General features: G+C 42.9%; 1 protein-coding gene across 4 annotated transcripts in view; it reads right to left on the reverse strand.

Annotated features, from left to right (window-relative positions):
• Positions 1-3,243: 3,243 nt before the first annotated feature.
• Positions 3,244-19,895, reverse strand: part of AREL1 (apoptosis resistant E3 ubiquitin protein ligase 1) — a 43,059-nt gene continuing 26,407 nt past the window's right edge. For 3 of the 4 annotated variants that reach the window (XM_015558028.1, XM_015558026.1, XM_015558027.1), the window contains 15 exons: positions 17,074-17,243; positions 16,655-16,835; positions 16,231-16,478; positions 14,709-14,786; positions 13,914-14,055; positions 13,681-13,802; positions 12,640-12,715; positions 12,010-12,119; positions 11,166-11,345; positions 10,868-10,993; positions 9,385-9,514; positions 9,239-9,297; positions 6,863-6,952; positions 5,923-6,098; positions 3,244-5,824 (listed from right to left, as the gene is read on the reverse strand). In XM_015558028.1, coding sequence (XP_015413514.1) covers positions 5,722-5,824; positions 5,923-6,098; positions 6,863-6,952; positions 9,239-9,297; positions 9,385-9,514; positions 10,868-10,993; positions 11,166-11,345; positions 12,010-12,119; positions 12,640-12,715; positions 13,681-13,802; positions 13,914-14,055; positions 14,709-14,786; positions 16,231-16,478; positions 16,655-16,835; positions 17,074-17,243 — 1,991 coding nt within the window. In that variant the 3' untranslated portion in view covers positions 3,244-5,721. Of the gene's footprint in view, positions 5,825-5,922; positions 6,099-6,862; positions 7,020-9,238; positions 9,298-9,384; positions 9,515-10,867; positions 10,994-11,165; positions 11,346-12,009; positions 12,120-12,639; positions 12,716-13,680; positions 13,803-13,913; positions 14,056-14,708; positions 14,787-16,230; positions 16,479-16,654; positions 16,836-17,073; positions 17,244-19,895 lie in introns of those variants that run through there. The other variant, XM_015558029.1, reaches the window with a different exon arrangement.

Here is a 19,895-nt window from a genome sequence, read left to right on the forward strand (position 1 = left end):
AAACTGATATTGAAAGATTTCCCAAGGTTGAGCCATGTGAGTTAAAAATAAAATATGAATGCTCAAGTTCTCCAATCATGTCTCTCTATCCTTTGCGGATCCTATTCTGCACACTTGATGCAAAGGTGTCCAAGAATATCTTCTTTGAGAAAAGGCCAAGTGACAGGATATGCCTGTGTTGCAGGGGAGGCTGAAGGATGGGCCAGAAACATAGGATGGGCCACCTGGTCAAGGACACAATGAGGTTTATAAAAGAAATGTATCTCCTCACCTAGCTCCTGAGTCATCCAACACTTCTTCCTAGAATCATCCCTAAGAAATGGAGTTCTGAGACCTTGCTCATTCAGAAAACTGCTGGCTTGCCAGCTGAACCTGGCTACACAGGCATTCACAAACTACAAAGGCCATGTTAGGCCCTAGCTGGTTTGGCTCAATGGATAGAGCGTCTGCCTGCGAACTGAAGGGTCCCGGGTTCGATTTCAGTCAAGGGCACGTACCTTGGTTGCAGACTCCCGGCCCTGGTAAGGGGTGCATGCAGGAGGCGAGGCAACCAATAGATGTATTTCTCTCACGTCAGTGTTTCTGTCTCTCCTCCTCCCTTCCATTCTAAAAATCAATGTCGGGGGCGGGGCGGGTAACAAAGGCCATGTTGGCCCACTAGTTGGGTACTCCAAAGGAAGTAGCAACCACATCTGCAGACTTCATCCTGAATAAATTATCCATCATCTTCCTGAAGGAAGGCTAAAGGGCAATTAGATAGGGTCCCACACTGCTTTTTCAAGGTGACTGGGTGTGAGGTTCTGTGCTGGTGTGTCTGATCCCTGCCCCTAGAGGTACCAACATGGTTACCACCTTGTGTTTAAGAAGCTGCCGCTGCTGGCTGGTATTAGTAAGCCAGTGCTCTAGTGACAACCTGGACAACTTTGTTAAACTACCTCTGATGCTATATCAAAAGCCTACAGCTATCACTCCTCTGCCTTCTGGTAATAAACTGTGTCCTCCACATCTCCTTACCAGGAATTCAGTGACCGGCTTGAAGAGCCTACCCCGAGTTCACTGCAGAGAACCAGGTCCCTGCTGTGGTTACTACAAAGTGTTCTTCTATAAGCAAAATTAAAGTGAACAGAATTGGTAGGTGGTAGTGGTAGTGTTCACAGCAAGGCGTATCCCAACTCTCCGTCAAATACAAACCAAGATCATCACAAGACCCCCTAAACCCAGTCCCTTTGAACTCCAAACAGAAAAACTAAGCTGTCCAGTAACTTTGGGATGACTTTGTCAGGTGCTGCAGTTTCCATATTCGGAGTCAGAAGTTAGCCCATCCCAAGTTTTTGAGTCAACTTAGGGCTGAGTCACTTCCAATACCACTGTACTTATATGATACTCAAGAACCTGCCGCTGACCAGCAGAGAATCATGATCATGTAAGACCAGCCCACAAACCCTGTTCAGGGTACTGCCAAGGACCATCTAACGTAGAACCTCTGGGGGTAAATCTTGGCAAGAAAACTTTGTAAACATTGAACATGATTCACCAGATTCAGCATCAGGAATCTGAACTAGTCTCATGGGCAACGATGGCCTCAGAAAAATTTAAAACTAATTGTGAAGTATAGCAATTACTATGGAGAAATTGACCTTGCTTAGCATCTTCAGAGGCCACCTGGGCTCTTTTCACCCTCTCCCCACAGCGAATTTTAGAGCAGGCTGTTTGGAAAGGGAATAGGTAAGACGGTCATCGTAAAAGTCGGGACAATAGAGGGATGGGATGAGACCTGCTCTGAAGTTCTGCCCTGTTTTATTTCTTGACCCGGATGGTGGTCACTTGTGCTTCATTTATAATTACTTATTAAATTGTATGTGCTTGCATACCTTTTTTTGTATATATGTTACATCTCGAAATAAGTTTTCTATCTTTAAGTAAAAGTATTACAGGATACCTGGAGCTGGTCTCTTATACTTCAGGATCTAAGTGAAGCCAAAGTAGAGGTAAGAAGCCCTCTGGTCCCACCTCTACTGTAGTCCTAAGAGGAGTGTGGCTGAGAGCTCCATCAGCAGTGGCTCAGAGGCACCAGCACACGAGAAGCTGAAACTCGTATTTATTTTTTTAAATATATTTTTATTGACTTGAGAGAGGAACGGAGAGGGAGAATCATTGATCAGTTGCTTCCTGCACACCCCACATTGGGGATCAAGCCCACAACCCAGGCATGTGCCTCGACCAGGAATCTGTGACCTCCTGGTTCATAGTTTGACGCTCAACCACGGAGCCAAGCCGGCTGAGCAGTATCTTTTGTTCTAACTCAAGAATAATCTTACCAGCCTCTTGAGTCTTAATAACAACTTCATGATGAGATGAAATCACTGAGTGTTCATAGTGACCTATTCAAAGCCACAAGAGCAGCAAGTATAAAAGATGTAGGACAGTTAACCTAAAAATGGAAAGTTAGAGAGAATTTTGTTTCGTTTTGTGACATGGCATATCATTCAGGAGCTTGATGAAATAGGGGTAAAGGCACTATACAAGAGTTTTCCAGTTAAGATTCCAATTCATTGGGTTTGGGAGTGGGGGCAAAAATCTTAATTTTAAAAAGAATTCCAAACAGAATTTTGTTTTGATTTTCCAGATTAGGAATCACTGTACAAGACACCATGATTACTTGTCTTAGAAAGCCAGGGTCCCTAATACTTTTCTTTCTAGACATAAATCAGGCCTGGTTTTCTCTCTGCCAAGTTTATCTTTGGTTGGAAAAGAATTGGTACCACCTGCCAAATTTGAGGAGCTGTGTTTTTGTTTGCCACGCCCAGAGCACTTGTGGAAGGGTTGGGGGGTGCGGGGGGGAGTGTTGCAGGGGAGTTAAGGAAATAAATGTGATTATATGCAAAATCAGGATACATCAAAGTGTTTCTAGTGTTACCTCTGGATGGTGGGTGATTTATTTCCCTCTTTTTCATTTCCAAATTTTCTACACTGAGTTTCTTATGTAGTAAAACTGTAACAAATTAACGTTTAAAAGATGGACGAGAACAGACACGCTCTGCTCTTGCCAAACTGCACAAGCACTTGTCCCGCCACTGGCTGTGTGAATGACAGTGCCCCGCTTGGCACCATGGACAGCAATCAAGGGAGGGTGAAAGGGCAAGAGGCCTGGGACAGGCGGGTCTCCCAGTGTACGTCCTATCCTGAGCTGCCTGCTTCTGAAGAATTCTTGCGAAAATACAAAAAAATATTTCTACTCCTTAGTCCTTTTAAACATTTATTTATTTACTGTACAAAATATTTACACAATCATTGCAACTGTCTGGCCCTTTTGCCTGGCCTGAAAATGTGCAGCGGGGCTTGGTCTCCGCTGAAGTTCTAGAGACATGCCGATGTTCTCCGTGGTGTTCACTTTGTATCTGGTCTCCTTCAAAGACACCGAAGGCCAGGAGGTTAGCTGACCCCCAAAGTACCTGGGCCACAAGGACATAAATAAAAGAACTGGCCAAAATAAGAAACGTGAATAGAAAATTGCCCGAGAAGTAACACACACGACTTCTCTCAGACACACTGTACCTTTCCCCACATTGGCTAGTACCAAAGCAGGATTAGAAAAGAAAAAAAAGAGGTAAAAGAAAGGCCCAAAAGAGCAAAGATACATTTCAACAGGAGAGAAGATAAACTGGACGAATAGAAAAACCACAACAGTACCAAAGGGTTTTGTTAAACAAAGGCCCTGGGGCTCAGGACCCCCACAGGGATGCAGCTGCCCCAGCTGGGCAGTGGCGGTGCCCAGGATGCTTTGAAAAGTGCTACGACCAGAGTTTAAAATGACAGGTCTAGCCAAGAAAATCAAATCGAGCTCCAGCGTCAGTCTGTGGAGAGCTGCTGGAGGGTGGAAGCAGAATCCAGAAGAGGAATAACTGCCAAAGACAGCAGAACCAGCCCACGGGCCCCCCGCGGGAAACCCCCCTCTGGGCCGAGGGGCAGCCATTGTGTTTCCCAGGGTGATGACAAAGCTTGCCTGTACACATCCCACGGGAAACACTGGGGCAAGCAGCAGCACCTTGTCCTGGTCCCTGAGGAGAGCAGTGACCATGTGGCATGCAGGACCCTGTGGTGTAGAGGCCCTGACACTGGATCCTGGACCCCAAGAATGAGTGAGGTCAGCACCCACACCAAGAAGGACAAATGACGACTGCGAAGGAGTGAGGTCAGGCATTAACAGCAGCAGCTCGGAAGGGCTTGTTCCTTGTGATCTCTGGGAGCAGGAGGGCTCAGACTTGCTTCCAGGAGGCCAAGGCAATGCCACAGTCCTGCCTCCTCTCTGGACTCTGCGTACTTGCTGGTTTTGGCGATAAAGATGGCTTGTAATAGTCTCAGACTTGAATGCCCCATTGGGAATAGTAGCTTGCTACAAAGCCTTCTTAAAAACTGACATGTGGGACAGTTGATGAGGTTTTGCGTCTTGCAAATGTTTTCATTCAAATTGTAATGTTGCCATCATCCAAGAGACGACAGTAGGTTCTCCTCAATCATCACACAATAGTGAACCCAATACATCTTCCTCCCTTCTTAGTTCCCCTTGGTGTAACTGAGGGACTGAAGGGAAGTAACTGGGGCGGCTAGGTGTTTACTGCCTGATGTATCTCCTCTGTTCCCAGTGTCCTGACCCAAAGAACCTGTGAAAACACTTGAACTGTTGGTCCCTTTCCCTTGCCCCGGTGCTGCCAGAGAACACCACACAAAGAGAGAAGCAGGGATCACTGGCATGCTATTCTTACGGTCCCAGTTCCTTGCTCCAAAATTTTCTTCAGTAGAAAGCAAAAGAATCCCAGCTCTTAGCAGACAGTGTAACTCGAAGGCAGGTGACCAGGCCCAGCCACACGTCAGCGTAAAGAACAAACTTAGGGACAAGCATCAGTAGTCTTCAAGCCAGCCATATGCCTAGACATGCCCCCAACCTTAAAGGAGAAGCAGATTCAGCACTGGAGGCCACAGCCCAGCTATCTTTCACATGCTTAGGTCTGCTTTTCTCACCGGCTCAAACTCAAGAAAAAGCTTAGAGTTTTTTAGAGATTAATGACCACTTCCAGAAACGCCTGCAGGGAAAGCTCCTTTTCCAGTTCGGAACCACAGAAAGATCCATTTGTGCTCTCCGTTCCCATTAGAGGTAGTCCAGGGCCAATGCCTATGCCTGCCATTGTGCAGAGGGACAAAACCAAAGATTGCACTTGTGGGCTTCTTCCTATCTGTGCTTCTCCTGGCTCCTGCTGAGAAGAGGCAATCACCTTGCCCACAAGGACTCACAGACCTCAGGTCAAGTAATGAGGGCCGCGGAGGGACCCCGAGGAGCATAAGCAGAGGAGGATAGCAAGGCGAGGGCACCAGCTCCCCAGTGAGAGCTGAGCCCTTTGTGTAATCTCCTTCAGCTAATGAGGCAGCTCCCGCCACCGAGATCTCCTAAGAACCAAGTAGAATTACAGCAGCACGGTCCTCTTCTCGTGACTCAACGAGTATCTCAGAATACATATCATGCCAAAGTGGCTGTGGGGAGAAGATGGACAGGAAGGGGGCGAGGGAAGGACAAGGCCTTAGGTGACCAATACTCCAGACACTGGGGAGCATGCAGCAGCTTCTGGTTGATGGTTGTGTTCTGTTAGCATCAGTGGTTATGATGTCTATTGTGCGCACCCAGATGCTCCAGAAAGCACGGGAGCCAAGAGGATGGCAGGAGAGCGGTCAGAGCATGCCAAAGCCCTCACAGCCCTCGCTGATGGCCAGCTGCAGCATCCTGTGCACCTCTTCATACGAGTCATACGTGGGGAGGCACAGCTGGTTAAAACTGAAGGGCAAGGGGAGAAGTGATTAACTCAAAACCACTGACAAAGGCTGGAAAAATAATCCCTCCCAAGAGCATGCACGGGGCAGTCCGATACCTACCACGTGTGTGCAGTTGGTAGCGTGCTGTGGGTCGGAGCAGCAATAATCTGGAACGAGGGACAGAGGGCCGCAAAGCCTCCGGGTGGCAGCTGAGAGGAGCCTGTCGTGAACTGAAGCAGCCGAGCCAACTCCTCCTGGGTCAAACTGGAAACTACAGTCCAAAACCACCTCATGACCTGGCAGGGAGAGCACAAGGTTGGGGTCACACCAGTATGCAGCCCAGGGTTTGACCTCGGGGCAAGGAAGCAACAGGACACCCAAAGTGGGGGTGTGGCTCAGTTACTGCTCTGTGAGGACACAGGCAGGAATGGTTAGAATTGACAAACCTCTAGGTCCTAGAGTCTAGGAGTTTGCATTGTCACGCAGTCAGGAGGGGAGTCACCGAATGCTTGGTTCTGTATCTTTGACTTTCCGATGCACTGTTTCTGTGGCAGTCAGCATGATAGCCAATAGAGACCAGAGGTCCCTTTTGTCTTTCCCACACATATATCATTTTTCCCCCCAGTTGATAGGTCTGCTTTTCTGACTCAACTTTTTTTTTTTTTAAATCCTCACCCAAGGATATGTTTAGAGCAGGGGTGGGGAATGTCCAGCTCTCCAAATCATTTGGTCTGGCCCTGCCAAGGCATTGTGGGTGAGTTAAATAAATATTTTACCAAACACAGCAGGCTAATTTTTAAGTTGATAATTCTGTATGGCCCATGAATGATGTTACAAATAGTCAAATGGCCCTTGGCAGAAAAAAGGCTTCCCACCCCTGGTTTATCAATGTGAGCCTCTCATATGTGCCCCAACCAGGGATTGAACCCACAATCTTTCGGTGTCCGGGACAACACTCCAACCAACTGAGCCATCCAGCCAGGGCTTCAACTTTTGTGTTCTGAAACTTTTTCTTTACAACATGGCACAAATCCAACTAAAAGAAATCTGGCCCACTTACCTTTTCTCTGAAATGCCATGAACCACCAACGACCATTGCATGGGCTTTGAAATCAGCCACACTGATGTCCCCGGTCCCACACATCAGTAGCTGGAGAAGATAGTTAGGTGTTACTAGGACATTCAGAGGAACAAAGACTCAGCATAAGGTTGATTACCTATGTTAATATGCAAAAATGTAGAATAAAGAAAACACCAGGAAAAAGACAAAAGGTGAGGTCACAATGCCAGAATACCGCTTTAGGAAAATCAATGATAACAGGCCAAAGTTTCCTAACCAATGTACTAACAATCACACAGCCTTTTCTAAAAGAAAAAAAATATGTTGTTTTTCAAATTGATTTTAGAGAGAGAGGAAGACAGAGGGAGAGAGGAAAAAAAAACACAATACCACTGATGTGAGAGAGGCACATTGATTGGTTACCTCCAGCATGCACCACAACGGGGGATCGAACCTGCAACTTGGGTATGTGCCCTGACCAGGAATCGAACTGGTGACCTTTCAGTGCACAGGACGATGCCCAACCAACTGGGCTACACCAGCCAGGGCAAATCACACAGCTTTTAAAAAAACATATTGATGCCTATGGTCTTACCCTAGACCTTTTGAATCAGAATCTCTAGGGGTAGGTTACAAGCGTGTGTATTTTGAAAAAGTTTCCCAAGCATTTCTGATGCACCCACCAAATTAAGAACTGCTGCTGTGGATTATTTTGAATGGCAACAAAGGACAAAAAGGGAACTAAGTTTACTGACAGTCTGATCGGGACGGGGCCTAGAAACACCATTGAGAAAAGCGGGCCCTTTTCCCTTTGATGAAGACCCCCAGGCCCATTGATAAATCTGTCAGGTGGCTTTTCCTTTTCCCCAGGATCCATCGTTTTGTGGACTGAACTTTTACTACCTTCCTTCTCTTCAGCCCAGCCCCTACATGATCAGATAAATTAAAAAGCATGCCAAAAAATGAGAACATTAATGAGATCAGAGCCCTCAACATCTTGTTCATGTCCTCATCTGGTTCAGAACCCTGCGTGTTACTTCACAGACTGTGAGTCCTCATCCAATGGCTATAAAGAATGATACATCCTAATCAAGAGACGAGAAAAGCTCACATTAAGCCTTAAGAGCCTTGGCTCCTTCAAAAAGAATTGGTTAAGCTAATGAGTAACTAAGAGCAGCATGTGGAACTGTAAGAGACTGTGTCCTTCCTTCCTACTCACTTCTACAAATTGTTACAAATGCTTTGCTTCAGGATACAAACAAATATACCAGTAGCTATTCCTCAGTCCCCAAATAACAGCATTAGGTTTCTATCAGAAACTTTAGGCTGAGAGACGGAGAGTTCATTTTATTTAGATTCATATTTAAAGGTATAAAATGTGATGAAAATTGCACAAGACTTTGAGTCTTGTTCTCAAAAACAGTTCAGTTAATAAGAATAAAAATTGTGCAAAACCACCTAAACTTTGTTTTTTCATTTTTAAAGAACTTTCTCCATACAGGCAACAGTCTGCAAAAAACACATTCCTCATAGGAGCTAATAATTGCAACTAATAATTTGCCTTATATGTGTCATCTGTGAGCAGCAGGTAAAAAACTGATTTTATGTTTTGTTCACACCTGATACAAACTTGTATTTTGCTACTTATAGAATGGCATTTGCCATCATAGAGCCATATTTTGGTTACTACAAAATCTAAGATAAGAATATATTAACTGTATAGCATTGTGGTCCCAAACTTTGAAACATGTCTTCTTCACTGTAACGTTCCATGAGGGCAGGGACTTTTTTACTCATGGCATACAGGAGGCACTCAATAAATAGTCCCTGAACAAATATGTCCTATTATTCCCTTAAGTCATCTTTAAACGCCAAAGACTGTACATGATACTAATTCTTTAGTACTCAACCAATATCAATAATATTTGAGAAATAGGTGAATATTAATTATTACTCTTCAAAAATAATTATTTACTGGTTTCTAATTTTCACATTCTAACTTATTTATTTTTAAATCCTCACCCAAGGATATTTTTCCATTGATTTTTTTAGAGGGAGTGGAAGGGAGGGGGAGAGACACAGAGAGAATATTATCAGCATGAGAGAGACACATTGATTGGTTGCCTCCAGCATGAGCCTGCAACCGAGGTATGTACCCTTGACTGGAATTGAACCCAGGACCCTTCAGTCCATGGGCTGACACTCTATCCACTGAGCCAAACCAGCTAGGACACATTCTAACTTTTTAAAAGCTGACGAATGGGTCAATGCTTGGGAAGAGTGATAAAAGTGAAATCAACCTTGCATAAAGTGCTTTCCTGTGGGAAAACTAAAACAGTGAGTCAAGAATGGGGGTTTGTGAATATAAGCACTTACCTCAAGCTCATTTTCATCAAAAATAGCCAAAAGGTTCTCAGGGACCAACTCATTCAGGCCTGAAACAAAGTAGCCCAGTTAAAACCATACCCACACCATGGATACAGGTACTTTCACATCAAAGCTAAGAGCAGACAGAATCTCACCTTTCAGGAAATGTTCCACCTCCTCTTTCACTTGACTGGCCAGCCGATATTGGGCCAGCAAATTTAAATAGAAGATTTTATTCGCATTAGTGACTGGGGTTTGAGCTCCACCTGTCATGAGTTCGACAACCTAAAATAAGATGTGAAAGACAGAGGGAGAGGCTGTGGATGGGCGTCTGTAAGATGACAGCTGCTTGGTATGCCCCACAAACACAGCGTAAATGACATCCATCACAGTTGCAAGTTTCTGCCGTGCATTCAGCTTCTCAACACACTTGGTTCTGTACAGTTACTAAGCTTCCAGGTTCCCACCACTATTGCTGTACTCTACTAACTATTTCTGAAGTGGGGATCTGAGGGAGTCTTCTCTGACCTAGTCAAACAGTGGTGATGCAACAGGAAGAATTACTCTGGTCCCTGGTTAGCAACATTTTAATGTCTCTATGATCTGAAATTAAACCATCACAACCTCTTCTCTTAAACCCCTAAGCAAATTGAGAATAAATAAAGCCAGATAAGTAGTGAAGAAATCTCTTTAGAAATTCTAAGAAGCGATCAGTTGTACCCTTACATCCTTCCCTTACAGTCCCACAACAGTCACAAAGCCTATGTGATTATCAGTACAATGGTATCAATCAGTGGTCACAGGTTTTTAGTCATTGCTATTTGCTTTCAATTGAATGTTACTGCAACTTTAGCTTCATGATTTTGTTTAGCACTACAATGTAAACAGAACCATATCTGCATCAGAAGTACTTTGGGCTAATAATTTTGTAATAAAGTTTTAAAAATATACAGGTAGTGTTAAAATAGGAGTCATCTACATCTACACTACTAAAGTTGAGATAGGTATGCCATCCCCTCCAAAGCTCCTTGTGCAGTGACACTGCATTATCACCAAGTTATTTTTCTACTAGAAAGTAAGTAGGTGAGCCGAAACCGGTTTGGCTCAGTGGATAGAGCGTCGGCCTGCGGACTGAAAGGTCCCGGGTTCGATTCCGGTCAAGGGCATATACCTTGGTTGCGGGCACATCCCCAGTAGGAGATGTGCAGGAGGCAGCTGATCGATGTTTCTCTCTCATCGATGTTTCTAACTCTCTATCTCTCTCCCTTCCTCTCTGTAAAAAATCAATAAAATATATTTTTTTAAAAAAAGAAAAGAAAGTAAGTAGGTGGGATAGATGGGTTCATGTGTCTTTTACTCCACTAAAATGGGCCAGATCATAAAGTGTAGGATGCAATGACCTAAACCTACCTTGCCCAATATGGCTGCCACTAGTCTAGGTGGTTATTTACATTTAAGTTCATGAAAATAAAATAAAATGAGGAATTCAGTTGTTTGGTCACACTGGCCACATTGTGGGTGCTCAGTGGACAGCACGGACAGAGAACATGCCCATTTTGCAGGAAGTTCTATTAGGATGCACTGCTCTGGGAGAGGGTGGGAATCAGGGGACCCACAGGCTCTGGTCCTCGTTCTCACCTTATCCAATTGACCTGATTTGTTATATTTCTCTTCTGCAAAGACCAGCTCCATCTCACTCATGTCATTGTTGAGGATAAAACAAACTTTAGATTTGTAGAATTCTGGGTCATCCGTTTCAAAGTACTGAGGAGACAGAAAGACAGAATAGAACGTGACTACTCTTACCCAGAAATGAAATTTACAACTGCTAGGAACCACTTACCCCTTCAACCTTAAGAATAATTAGCTCAGAGTGGAGAGACTCCAGAGTTCATGGCCAGGGGCCTTAGTAGAAAAGACACACCTCAGACATTACCTTGTAATGCATACGTAGTCCTATGATTTGGGCCAAGAAAGAACGGGTGAAGCGAGCGCGGACCAACTGCTTGTAGGCTCCTCCTAGAGAGGACTCATAGAGACACTTGCCTACAAGCCGCCCTGCAAACTCATACATCTTCAAGCGTAGATGAGCGGGGCGGTTAGGGTTGGGGTGCACCTGTCAAAAAAAAGACATTAAAAAGCTTTGGGCCATTTTTCTTAATAGCCTAGTTCTGGAAAGACCCACCTTCCCAACTTTATTCCGAGAGAGCAAGAATTCCAGTATTAAATCAAAGAGCCCATCCAAATGGTACTGGCCTTTTGGTAGCCACTACTGAGTAATTCAAGTGACTGGAGGATAAAGGGCAGAGATGGCCTTACATTGGGCTGAAGAATCTTACATAAGTTTGTGGTTTCATCTGACTGAGTATGGAAGTAATCAGTGCATGATGTGGTGATGCCTTTTCCCTAAACCAGAACTTCCTTCAGCCAAAGTCCATTTCTCTAATCCTGACACCTCTGCTTAGTCAAAGGTCTAGTACAGAATTCAATAGCTTCAGGCATGTTTTGAGGAAGTGGCTTAATTATTATTATAATTAATAGAATAGACATTGCATTATAATGCTCTTTAGTAAAATATTAATCTGTCTGCATTTTCTCTTATCCTAGAGATGAAATAATGAAGGCAAAGCAGAGGGAGGTTAACTGATTAATTCATATTGTAGGTAAGAACAGGGCACAAATTGTCAGATTCCCAGATTCATAATCTCAAACTCGTCAGTCTACTGCATTATAACATAATCTACATTTTCCAACCACCCACAGGGAAGTCACAGACTCACTAATGCTTGGTTGTTGTCACTGAATCGGGTAAAGAGCTGATTGGTGGTATCAAATAGTGCTTTGCAGATTAGTTCAAACCACTCCCGGCGAGGCCCTCCCCAGTCCAGAGCTGAAAAATATAATAAAAATAAAAAGTAACTCTGGCCTACTATCTCCTATCATGTCTGTTCATTAATCCATTATTTTATACTCTCCACACTCCCTCCATTCCACTACCTTACTGTTTCCCCCTTCCAAACCACATTAACTGGACATTTTTTTGAAATCCCATCCTTCTATAGGATTAAAGGTCACTAAGCTAATACCCTCTAGTGTGGAAACACAGGAGGTAAGATATCCCAGGAAATGGACCTTTCTCTTAGTTCTACAAAGGTGAAAAGTTTGCCCTATGGTTCAAATACACAGAGCTCTCCCTCCAAGCCCCTGTATGTCTGTGCTCTATGAGATCCACCAAGTCATCTGGCCAGTAAACACCACCCTTTTTATCTTGACTCATGAATTTTTTTCCCTTGGAAAAACAAACTGGGGTGTATTCAAGGGGGTTTTGTTTTTGTGTGGAGAAGGGGTAAGAAATAGAATAGGAGTGAGAGTGGAGTTTAAAAAGATGAATATGAAATTTCAAAGCTGACCTTCTTCGTCCTGGAAAACCACTTCAAAGTTCTTGCTCCAATCTGAGATGGAGAAATTCCGAGTGGCTTTCAGAGACTGAAAAGTAGCAAAAGGAAGGAAGAATCAGAACATTGGCTGGCATCTCTTGGGTGTTAACGACAAAAACACAAGAATAATGCTACTGTCTACTAGTTCTTGGAGGCAATCTATTATTCATGAACAAGCTTTAATCACACCATTTTATAATTAAAATACATGCATCCCCAGAGGTAATTTAAGGTTTTAAAAAATAATCTAATTTGTCTTTACACCATTACTTTGTTGAAAAGTTGACGTTTGTTTTTCTTTTTACAATCCTCATTTTATTAATGAAAAAATGCTTAAAGAACTAAAAATGGCTCAGATTAGTAAGCTGTCAGCAAGACAACCAAGGAGTCCTGGTTTTTGGTAAAGTACAGTCTATTTGCTAGACGTCTTTATCCAAAGGCTAGGTTCAGACAGGGAGCCATACCACATGGAGAATGCGGCTGAGAAAAGAGGTTTCCAATCACACCTACCAGAGCCAAACATCACAAACACATTTTGGACTGGGACCAAGCCTTCTCATTCTTGGGGAATGTGAGAACTATGCCAGCGTCTGTGCAGTGGAGACAGACACACATCAGGTGTTCCTTTTCCATCAAACCAGAGTGACAACAAAAATCATGGCCTTGTGATCCAACAAGAGCTCTTCTATTCCAGGGATTCAATAACAAGAACTTCCTTCTGTAACAACTACTTATTCCTGCCCTGCACAGGAGTTCCATGAGTTTATTCAGGAGCTAGTTCAGTACAGATTCTAAAGCCAATGTGTCAACCAGTCTCTCTCCTTAATAACATACCTCCAAGAAATCTGCCCCAAACTTAGTATAATCAAACAGAAGAATAGTCTTTTCACAGGTATGTTTAAAGAGAAGACTGGGTTTCATGAAAAAGATAACCTGAAGAATATAACCAAGTATCAAAGAGGCTCCGAGCTGAAAAACTTTGATAACTTTTGACAGAGATGAAACTTTACTCACTGATTCCAACAAGGCATGTCTGCTGACCTTCAGGGTGACTTTGGAATGGGGTCTTTTCATATGTACCTGCCGAAGCTCTCGCTGGAAAAAGTTCACCTTGTCCTGAAAGGTCTCAGAGCCTCCTGAGGAACCGTAAGATTCATCATGATTACAGCCTTATTACAAGACATCTGTGCAGGCCACTTCTACACCCTCAGGCACCCACAGTAGCTGCGGTCACTGCCCAACTTTACCTATGTTCTTGTGGAGGGAACGGATGAAAGTGGCTGCAAGGATGTTCCTCTCCTTACAGCTGAGCTCCACAGGAGGCTGAATGCCATCATCTACCACCAGTGTAAGGAGCTTATGGACAGGGTCGGGGCCAAGGTATGAAAACTAGCAAAGGCAGGGAGAAAAAAGGAATTAATTTATGAAAACCTCAACTCCAGCAAAAACCGCCCACAACCCTATGCTCTGTACCAACCAACAAAAACAAGTTAAGCCTGTTTTCTCCAAATGAGTACCTACCAGGAGTACATTTCCTTGTTTTTCACTTCAGTGCTCTACAATTCAAATTTTAAATTATTTGAGTCGCAAAGACTGCCTTTAGTAAGGATCACAGGCAACACTACAGACTTTCCAACAAGGAATACAAGCAGGACAAAAATAGTAAGGAACCATAAAATAGCAAATAACTACGTGAAGAGGTTGGGCACACTGGGTGGAGGAAAGTGATTTGCCCTTCGATTCCAAAAGCTCAGAAAAGTTAAAAAAAAATTTGTAATATATGAAAATACTGATTCTAAAAGAGCTTCAATATACTGTCAGACCAAGCTGGGGGCAAAGTTATTAATACCCTCTCCATTAACTTAGGCCTAAGGAAAAAGGTAACTCTCGCATTATTCTGTCTTGCTTTTAAATTCCTGTAAGACATGTCTTACTATACTGCCTGTATTCTTCATGAGATTTCATGAGATAACTGCGAACAGGCTGAGTTATTCCTGGGCTGAAGGCTGCTCAGCAAGAACCAGATGTAAGGATCCACTTACTTTGGTTCCTGGGCACACTCGGAAGGTATAAAGGCGCCAGGGAATGATCTTCAGGTAGAACTCCTTCACTGAGAATTGCTGATGGGCCAACAGACAAAAAACCAAGTGAATGATAAATAAAAAGGTTCTATTTGGATACTATAACTCAAATATCAGAGTCCCCATCTATACTTCTCATGATAACCCTTTTCATCTATGGACAAAAAGGATAATTTAGGTCAGCATTGAAATCAAATAAGTAATATCACCCTCTTGAAATAGGCAAATTAAAAATAATACTCTGACAGTGCAATTTCACATAGAAATATTTCATACTCTTAACATTTAAGTCTTACTACCATTTGTAAATATCTGAAGTCAGGTTTTCACTTTATGAGTAGAGAACATCATTTCACCTGGAAACAATAAAAATCTACTTCTGCTCAGCTCAGTGCTGCTCAGAGAGACTTTCTCTAAGTCAATGGACAGGGAACAGCAATGGCCCATATCTATTGCTTTATCCCTATTTAAATGGTACCAAGGATTTGCCAGGGAAAAGGGGGTGGGGATAGAAAGGTGATTGGGGTGGAGTCTCATACAAAAAGGTTCATAAAAATTCCTCATTAAGAATAAAGAAGGATCTCTTTATATCATAAAAAAAAAAAAGCCATAATTTTTTTTTAATTTAAAAAATCTGTGATGCGTAGTAGCTGATTTTTTTCTAGATTTTAAAAAATTCTTCATTAAAGAAAATTTCACACACATGCTAAAGAAGAGAAAAAGAGTCTAATGTACCTATCACCAACTTCAAAAATTATCAAATCATAACCAATCCTGTTTCATCTACACACCACTAGTCCCTCCTTACCATTCCCCCATGCTAAATTAAGGTTAGATTTTTAAATGACAAATGGTAACAAAGTATTCTAAAGGAGAATAGTATTAGAACTCAGTTTTGATTATGACATTAAAGGGACGTAATGGGATGTTTCAAGAGTCTCATTTTTCTGAGGTTTGAATGAACAAGCAAAATACAAATATTAAAAAGAAAATCTCTAACACAAAGCACCTCTTAGCTCAGGGCCCTTGGGAAGTTCACCTCCTTGTCTCTGCCAAAATTTCTATTCTAATCCTGTAGCCTGATGGTGACATCCACTTATTGTGGTTTCACAGATGACAGAATGAAAGATCAAATTGTTTCAAAAAGCACAAGGGGACAACAGTAATTTTTATACTAGTGAGGAACTTTTAAAGTGACTTTCTTTAAAGCTCTAAGAGCCATGCCTTGAAAAATCTTCCCAGAAGCACTCGAAGGGCAGAATGCCACAGGTTCCCGAGAGCTCCAAGGCAGAGACTTAAACCTAGTCCAAACCAAACATCTGCAGCAGAAGAGGTGGCTCACTCTCTGCTGCTTCACTTTAAGTAACCTCTCTTAGCATCCTAGAAACCCTACAAGTCAGTGATCTTGCCTGATTCTCAGACTATTACCAATTACATGCAGGCTGGGGCTGGGAGATTGAGAGGCAAGAATGGGAGTTCCAACCTTTGGTGACACATAGCAGTACACCTTCTTCGGTTTCTTCACCTTCTCAGGGGTGTGACACTCAGAAGGTGAATCTTCGTCTTCCTCCTCAGCAGCCATGGAAGGCCGGCGCTGGGAAGAGCTCATGTGCATGGGTGGGAGGTGCCACGGTGTGCTGGTGCAGTTGGCAGCATTATAAAGATAAGCCTCAAAGTAAATGCTCACTCCTGAGGTGGACACATTGCGTTCAACAATATTCTTTTCATTCTCTGAAGTAGAATAAGGAATAAAGTTTAGAGTAGGAGTCAGAGAAGAAGAAAAAATTAAACTTTTAGCCCACAGGACTCTGAGCTAAGTTTGGCTCAAATAGCAGGTGTTTGTGTGTGAGGTTGTCAAAAGAGCACAGACATGCAAAGAACAAATCACAGCTTTTCTTTCAACTCACCACTTAGGACAATAATGTCAAATTCGCCATTATGGATTGGCTGATTTTGGTACGAAATGCAGGCATGGAAGCAGCCACGAGAATGCAGGGTGAGTCGCAAGAAGACCTGGCAGGTCTGTCTGTTGGATGTCACTGACTTCTCAAATGAGACACCAGTGTGCTCTTCTTCTTGGGGACCAAGCTATACGAGGAAAACAAAGCATCACTAAACATATATAATTGTCCATATTTGCATGTAATTTACTCTTTACAAAGAACTTTCCTATCTATGAGCTAATCTAAGGCTCATTGTTACTAATGATATAGGTATTATCAGATGAAGGAAGGAGAGCGCAGAAGTCAAGAAATGGAAATGAATTAGAAAGGGCGAGAATGATAGAGAAAGGAACACAGAGAGAAAGAAGGGGGAGGCTGCTTACCTCATGAATGGACAAACTGTAATTGTGCTCATCTCTCAAGGACGTGGAATTGTTGGTAGGGTTGTCATACTCATCTCGGGGCACTATTTGAAGGGTGTGTGGCTGCCCACAGGTCAACACAAGAGTAGAAAAATGGCACACAATTTTGGTCTTGGAAGGAACCACCATTCCTGGAATAAAGAGTATGGAATCTAACAGTTAGAAAGGTTCTTTTCAGGCACAAAGAGAGCTGTGTCCCAGCCCAACTCTGAGGGATAGACAACACCATTAAGGCCCAGCCAGCGTGGCTCAGTGGTTGAGTGTCGACCTATGAACCAGGAGTTCAATTCCTGGTCAGGGCACCTGCCCAGTGTGGGGCATACAGGAGGCAGCTGATCAATGATTCTCTCTCATCACTGATGTTTTTATCTCCCTCTCCCTTCCCCTCTGAAATTAATAAAAACATATTAAAAAACAAACAAAAAAAACACCACCATTAAGAGGCAGAGAAAAAGATAGAAAACAAAGAGATTAACTAAAATAAACTTTAGGGACTAATTTTTACAAATTCCTAACTACTTTAAGCACTAAACAAAATGAGAGAAGAACTTGGAGAAAACAGAACTGAGTTATGGGCACGATGCCTAGAGTCCTAATGGAAATCTACAAGTGAGACAGGCCTTAAAACTAAGTGCTGAACAATTGCAAAAGAAACCTAAATCTGATAAAACATATACAGGCTTGTATATTAAAAACAACAAGATACTGATGAAATAAATAAAAAAGGTTTAAATAAATTGTGAAATGTACCATGTTTATGAATTGAAAGACGCAACACAGTAAAGATGTCAAATCTCCCCAAATGCTATAAAAATTTAACATAGTTCTTATCAAAATCTCAGCAAGATTTTGTAGCTTTAGACAATATTATTCTAAAATATATATGGAAAGGCAAAGGACCCAGAATAGCTAAAATAATTCTGCAACAGAAGAATGAAGTGGGAAGAATCAGTTTACTCACTTTCAAGACTTATATAGCTACAGTATCAAGACTGAGGTACTGGTGGAGAGATAGACACATCGCTCAATGGAACAGAACAAAGAACCCAGAAATATACCCCTACAAACATGCCCAACTCATCCTTGACAAAGGTGCAAAAGCAATTTAACAGGGCAAAGAGAGCCTTTTCAACAAATGGTGCTAGAGCAACTATATGCAAAACAAACAAAACAAAAAAAACCCTGACCCAAGTCTCTTATATAAAAACTAGAGGCCCGGTGCACGAAATTCAAGCACTCAGCTTGGGAGGGAAGATCCCTCAGCCAGCCCTGCGCCCTCTTGCAGTCCAGGAGCCCCACTATCGTCCACCCCACAGAGGGAGGCTCCACCTACCCACCACAGCGTCACCAGCCAGGTAACCTGGGCCTCCCTCTGTGGAGCAATCGATCGCGGAGCCCCCCAATCAATCACCCTGCAGAGGGTGGCCTGGGCCTCCCTCTGCAGGGTGATCGTGGGGCAATGGCAGGCCCCCCAACCAATAGGATCACACCCGCCTTGGCTGGCCTGGTGCCAGTGCATGTCATAGCATGGTTGCCCGGATGGTCGTTCTGCTATTTGGCCATTTGGTCAATTTGCATATTACACTTTTATTATTATAGATGAACTAAAAACAGGTCATAACCTTGAATATAAAATGTAAAACTATGTAACTTTTAGGAAAAAAACTGGATAAAATCTTCAGGATCGAGGACTAGTCAAAGCGCTCTCAGACACTAAATACCTATATATATAAAAGACTAAATGTCCATCCAACCGGTAGCTATGACAAGCACTGACCACCAGGGGGCAGACGTTCAAGGCAGGAGCTGCCATGACACTCACTGGCCATTTAAAAATAAACAGTACCACGGACCTGGCGCCAACAAACCAACACTTGGCTTCCCCCAAGTGGGACACAGGCCCCGCCACCACCCTGGAGTGACACTTCACCAAATCACAGCCAATGCTGTCAAGACCGCATGGCGCAAAATGCAGCCCACAGCCCAGCCCAGCCTGGAAACAGTTGCTGTGGACACTGGGTAATGACGTCACATAGCAACACCTGGCTTCCTAAAGGCTAAGTTGACTCGCGCATGTGTGATACATATAAAGCTCTTGCTGGCACAAATCAAACACGTGTGTTTCAATCTGTCACTGTCAATCATGAATTTGCTGACACTTCTATTATAGAGAAAGGGCAAACAGCAATGTTAAAATATTTCTTCTAATTAATTTCCTTTCAATGTGCACGAATCCGTGCACCAGGACAATAGTGATCTATAAAAGGAAACACTGATAAAATTGACTTCACCAAAATGAACAACTTTTGTACTGTGAATGGCCCCATTATGGGGATAAAAAGAAAAGCTGAAGATTGAGAGAAAACACATTACCTAACAAAGGACTAGTATATAGAATATATAAAGAACTCTCAAAACTCAATAGTAAAAAAAACACACCAAAAAATCCAATTAGGAAATGAGCAAAAGACATGAAAAGACATTTCACCCAAGAGGATACAGAGATGGCAAATAAGCACATGAAAAGATGTTCAACATCATTAGCCATTAGGGAAGTGCAAATTAAAACCACTACACACTTACCAGAATGGCTAAAATGAAAACTAGTGACAATATCCAATGTTGCTGAGGATGTGAAGAAACTGGACTATTCACACATTTCTGGTAGGAAGTTAAAATGCTATAGGCACTCTGGAAGAGTTTGGCAATTCCTTAAAAATACTAAGCATGAAATTACCATATGACCCAGCAATTGCATTCCTGGGCATTTATATCAATGAAAT

The sequence above is a fragment of the Myotis davidii genome, unplaced genomic scaffold (assembly GCF_000327345.1).
Source record: "Myotis davidii unplaced genomic scaffold, ASM32734v1 scaffold309, whole genome shotgun sequence".
Classification (NCBI taxonomy): domain Eukaryota; kingdom Metazoa; phylum Chordata; class Mammalia; order Chiroptera; family Vespertilionidae; genus Myotis; species Myotis davidii.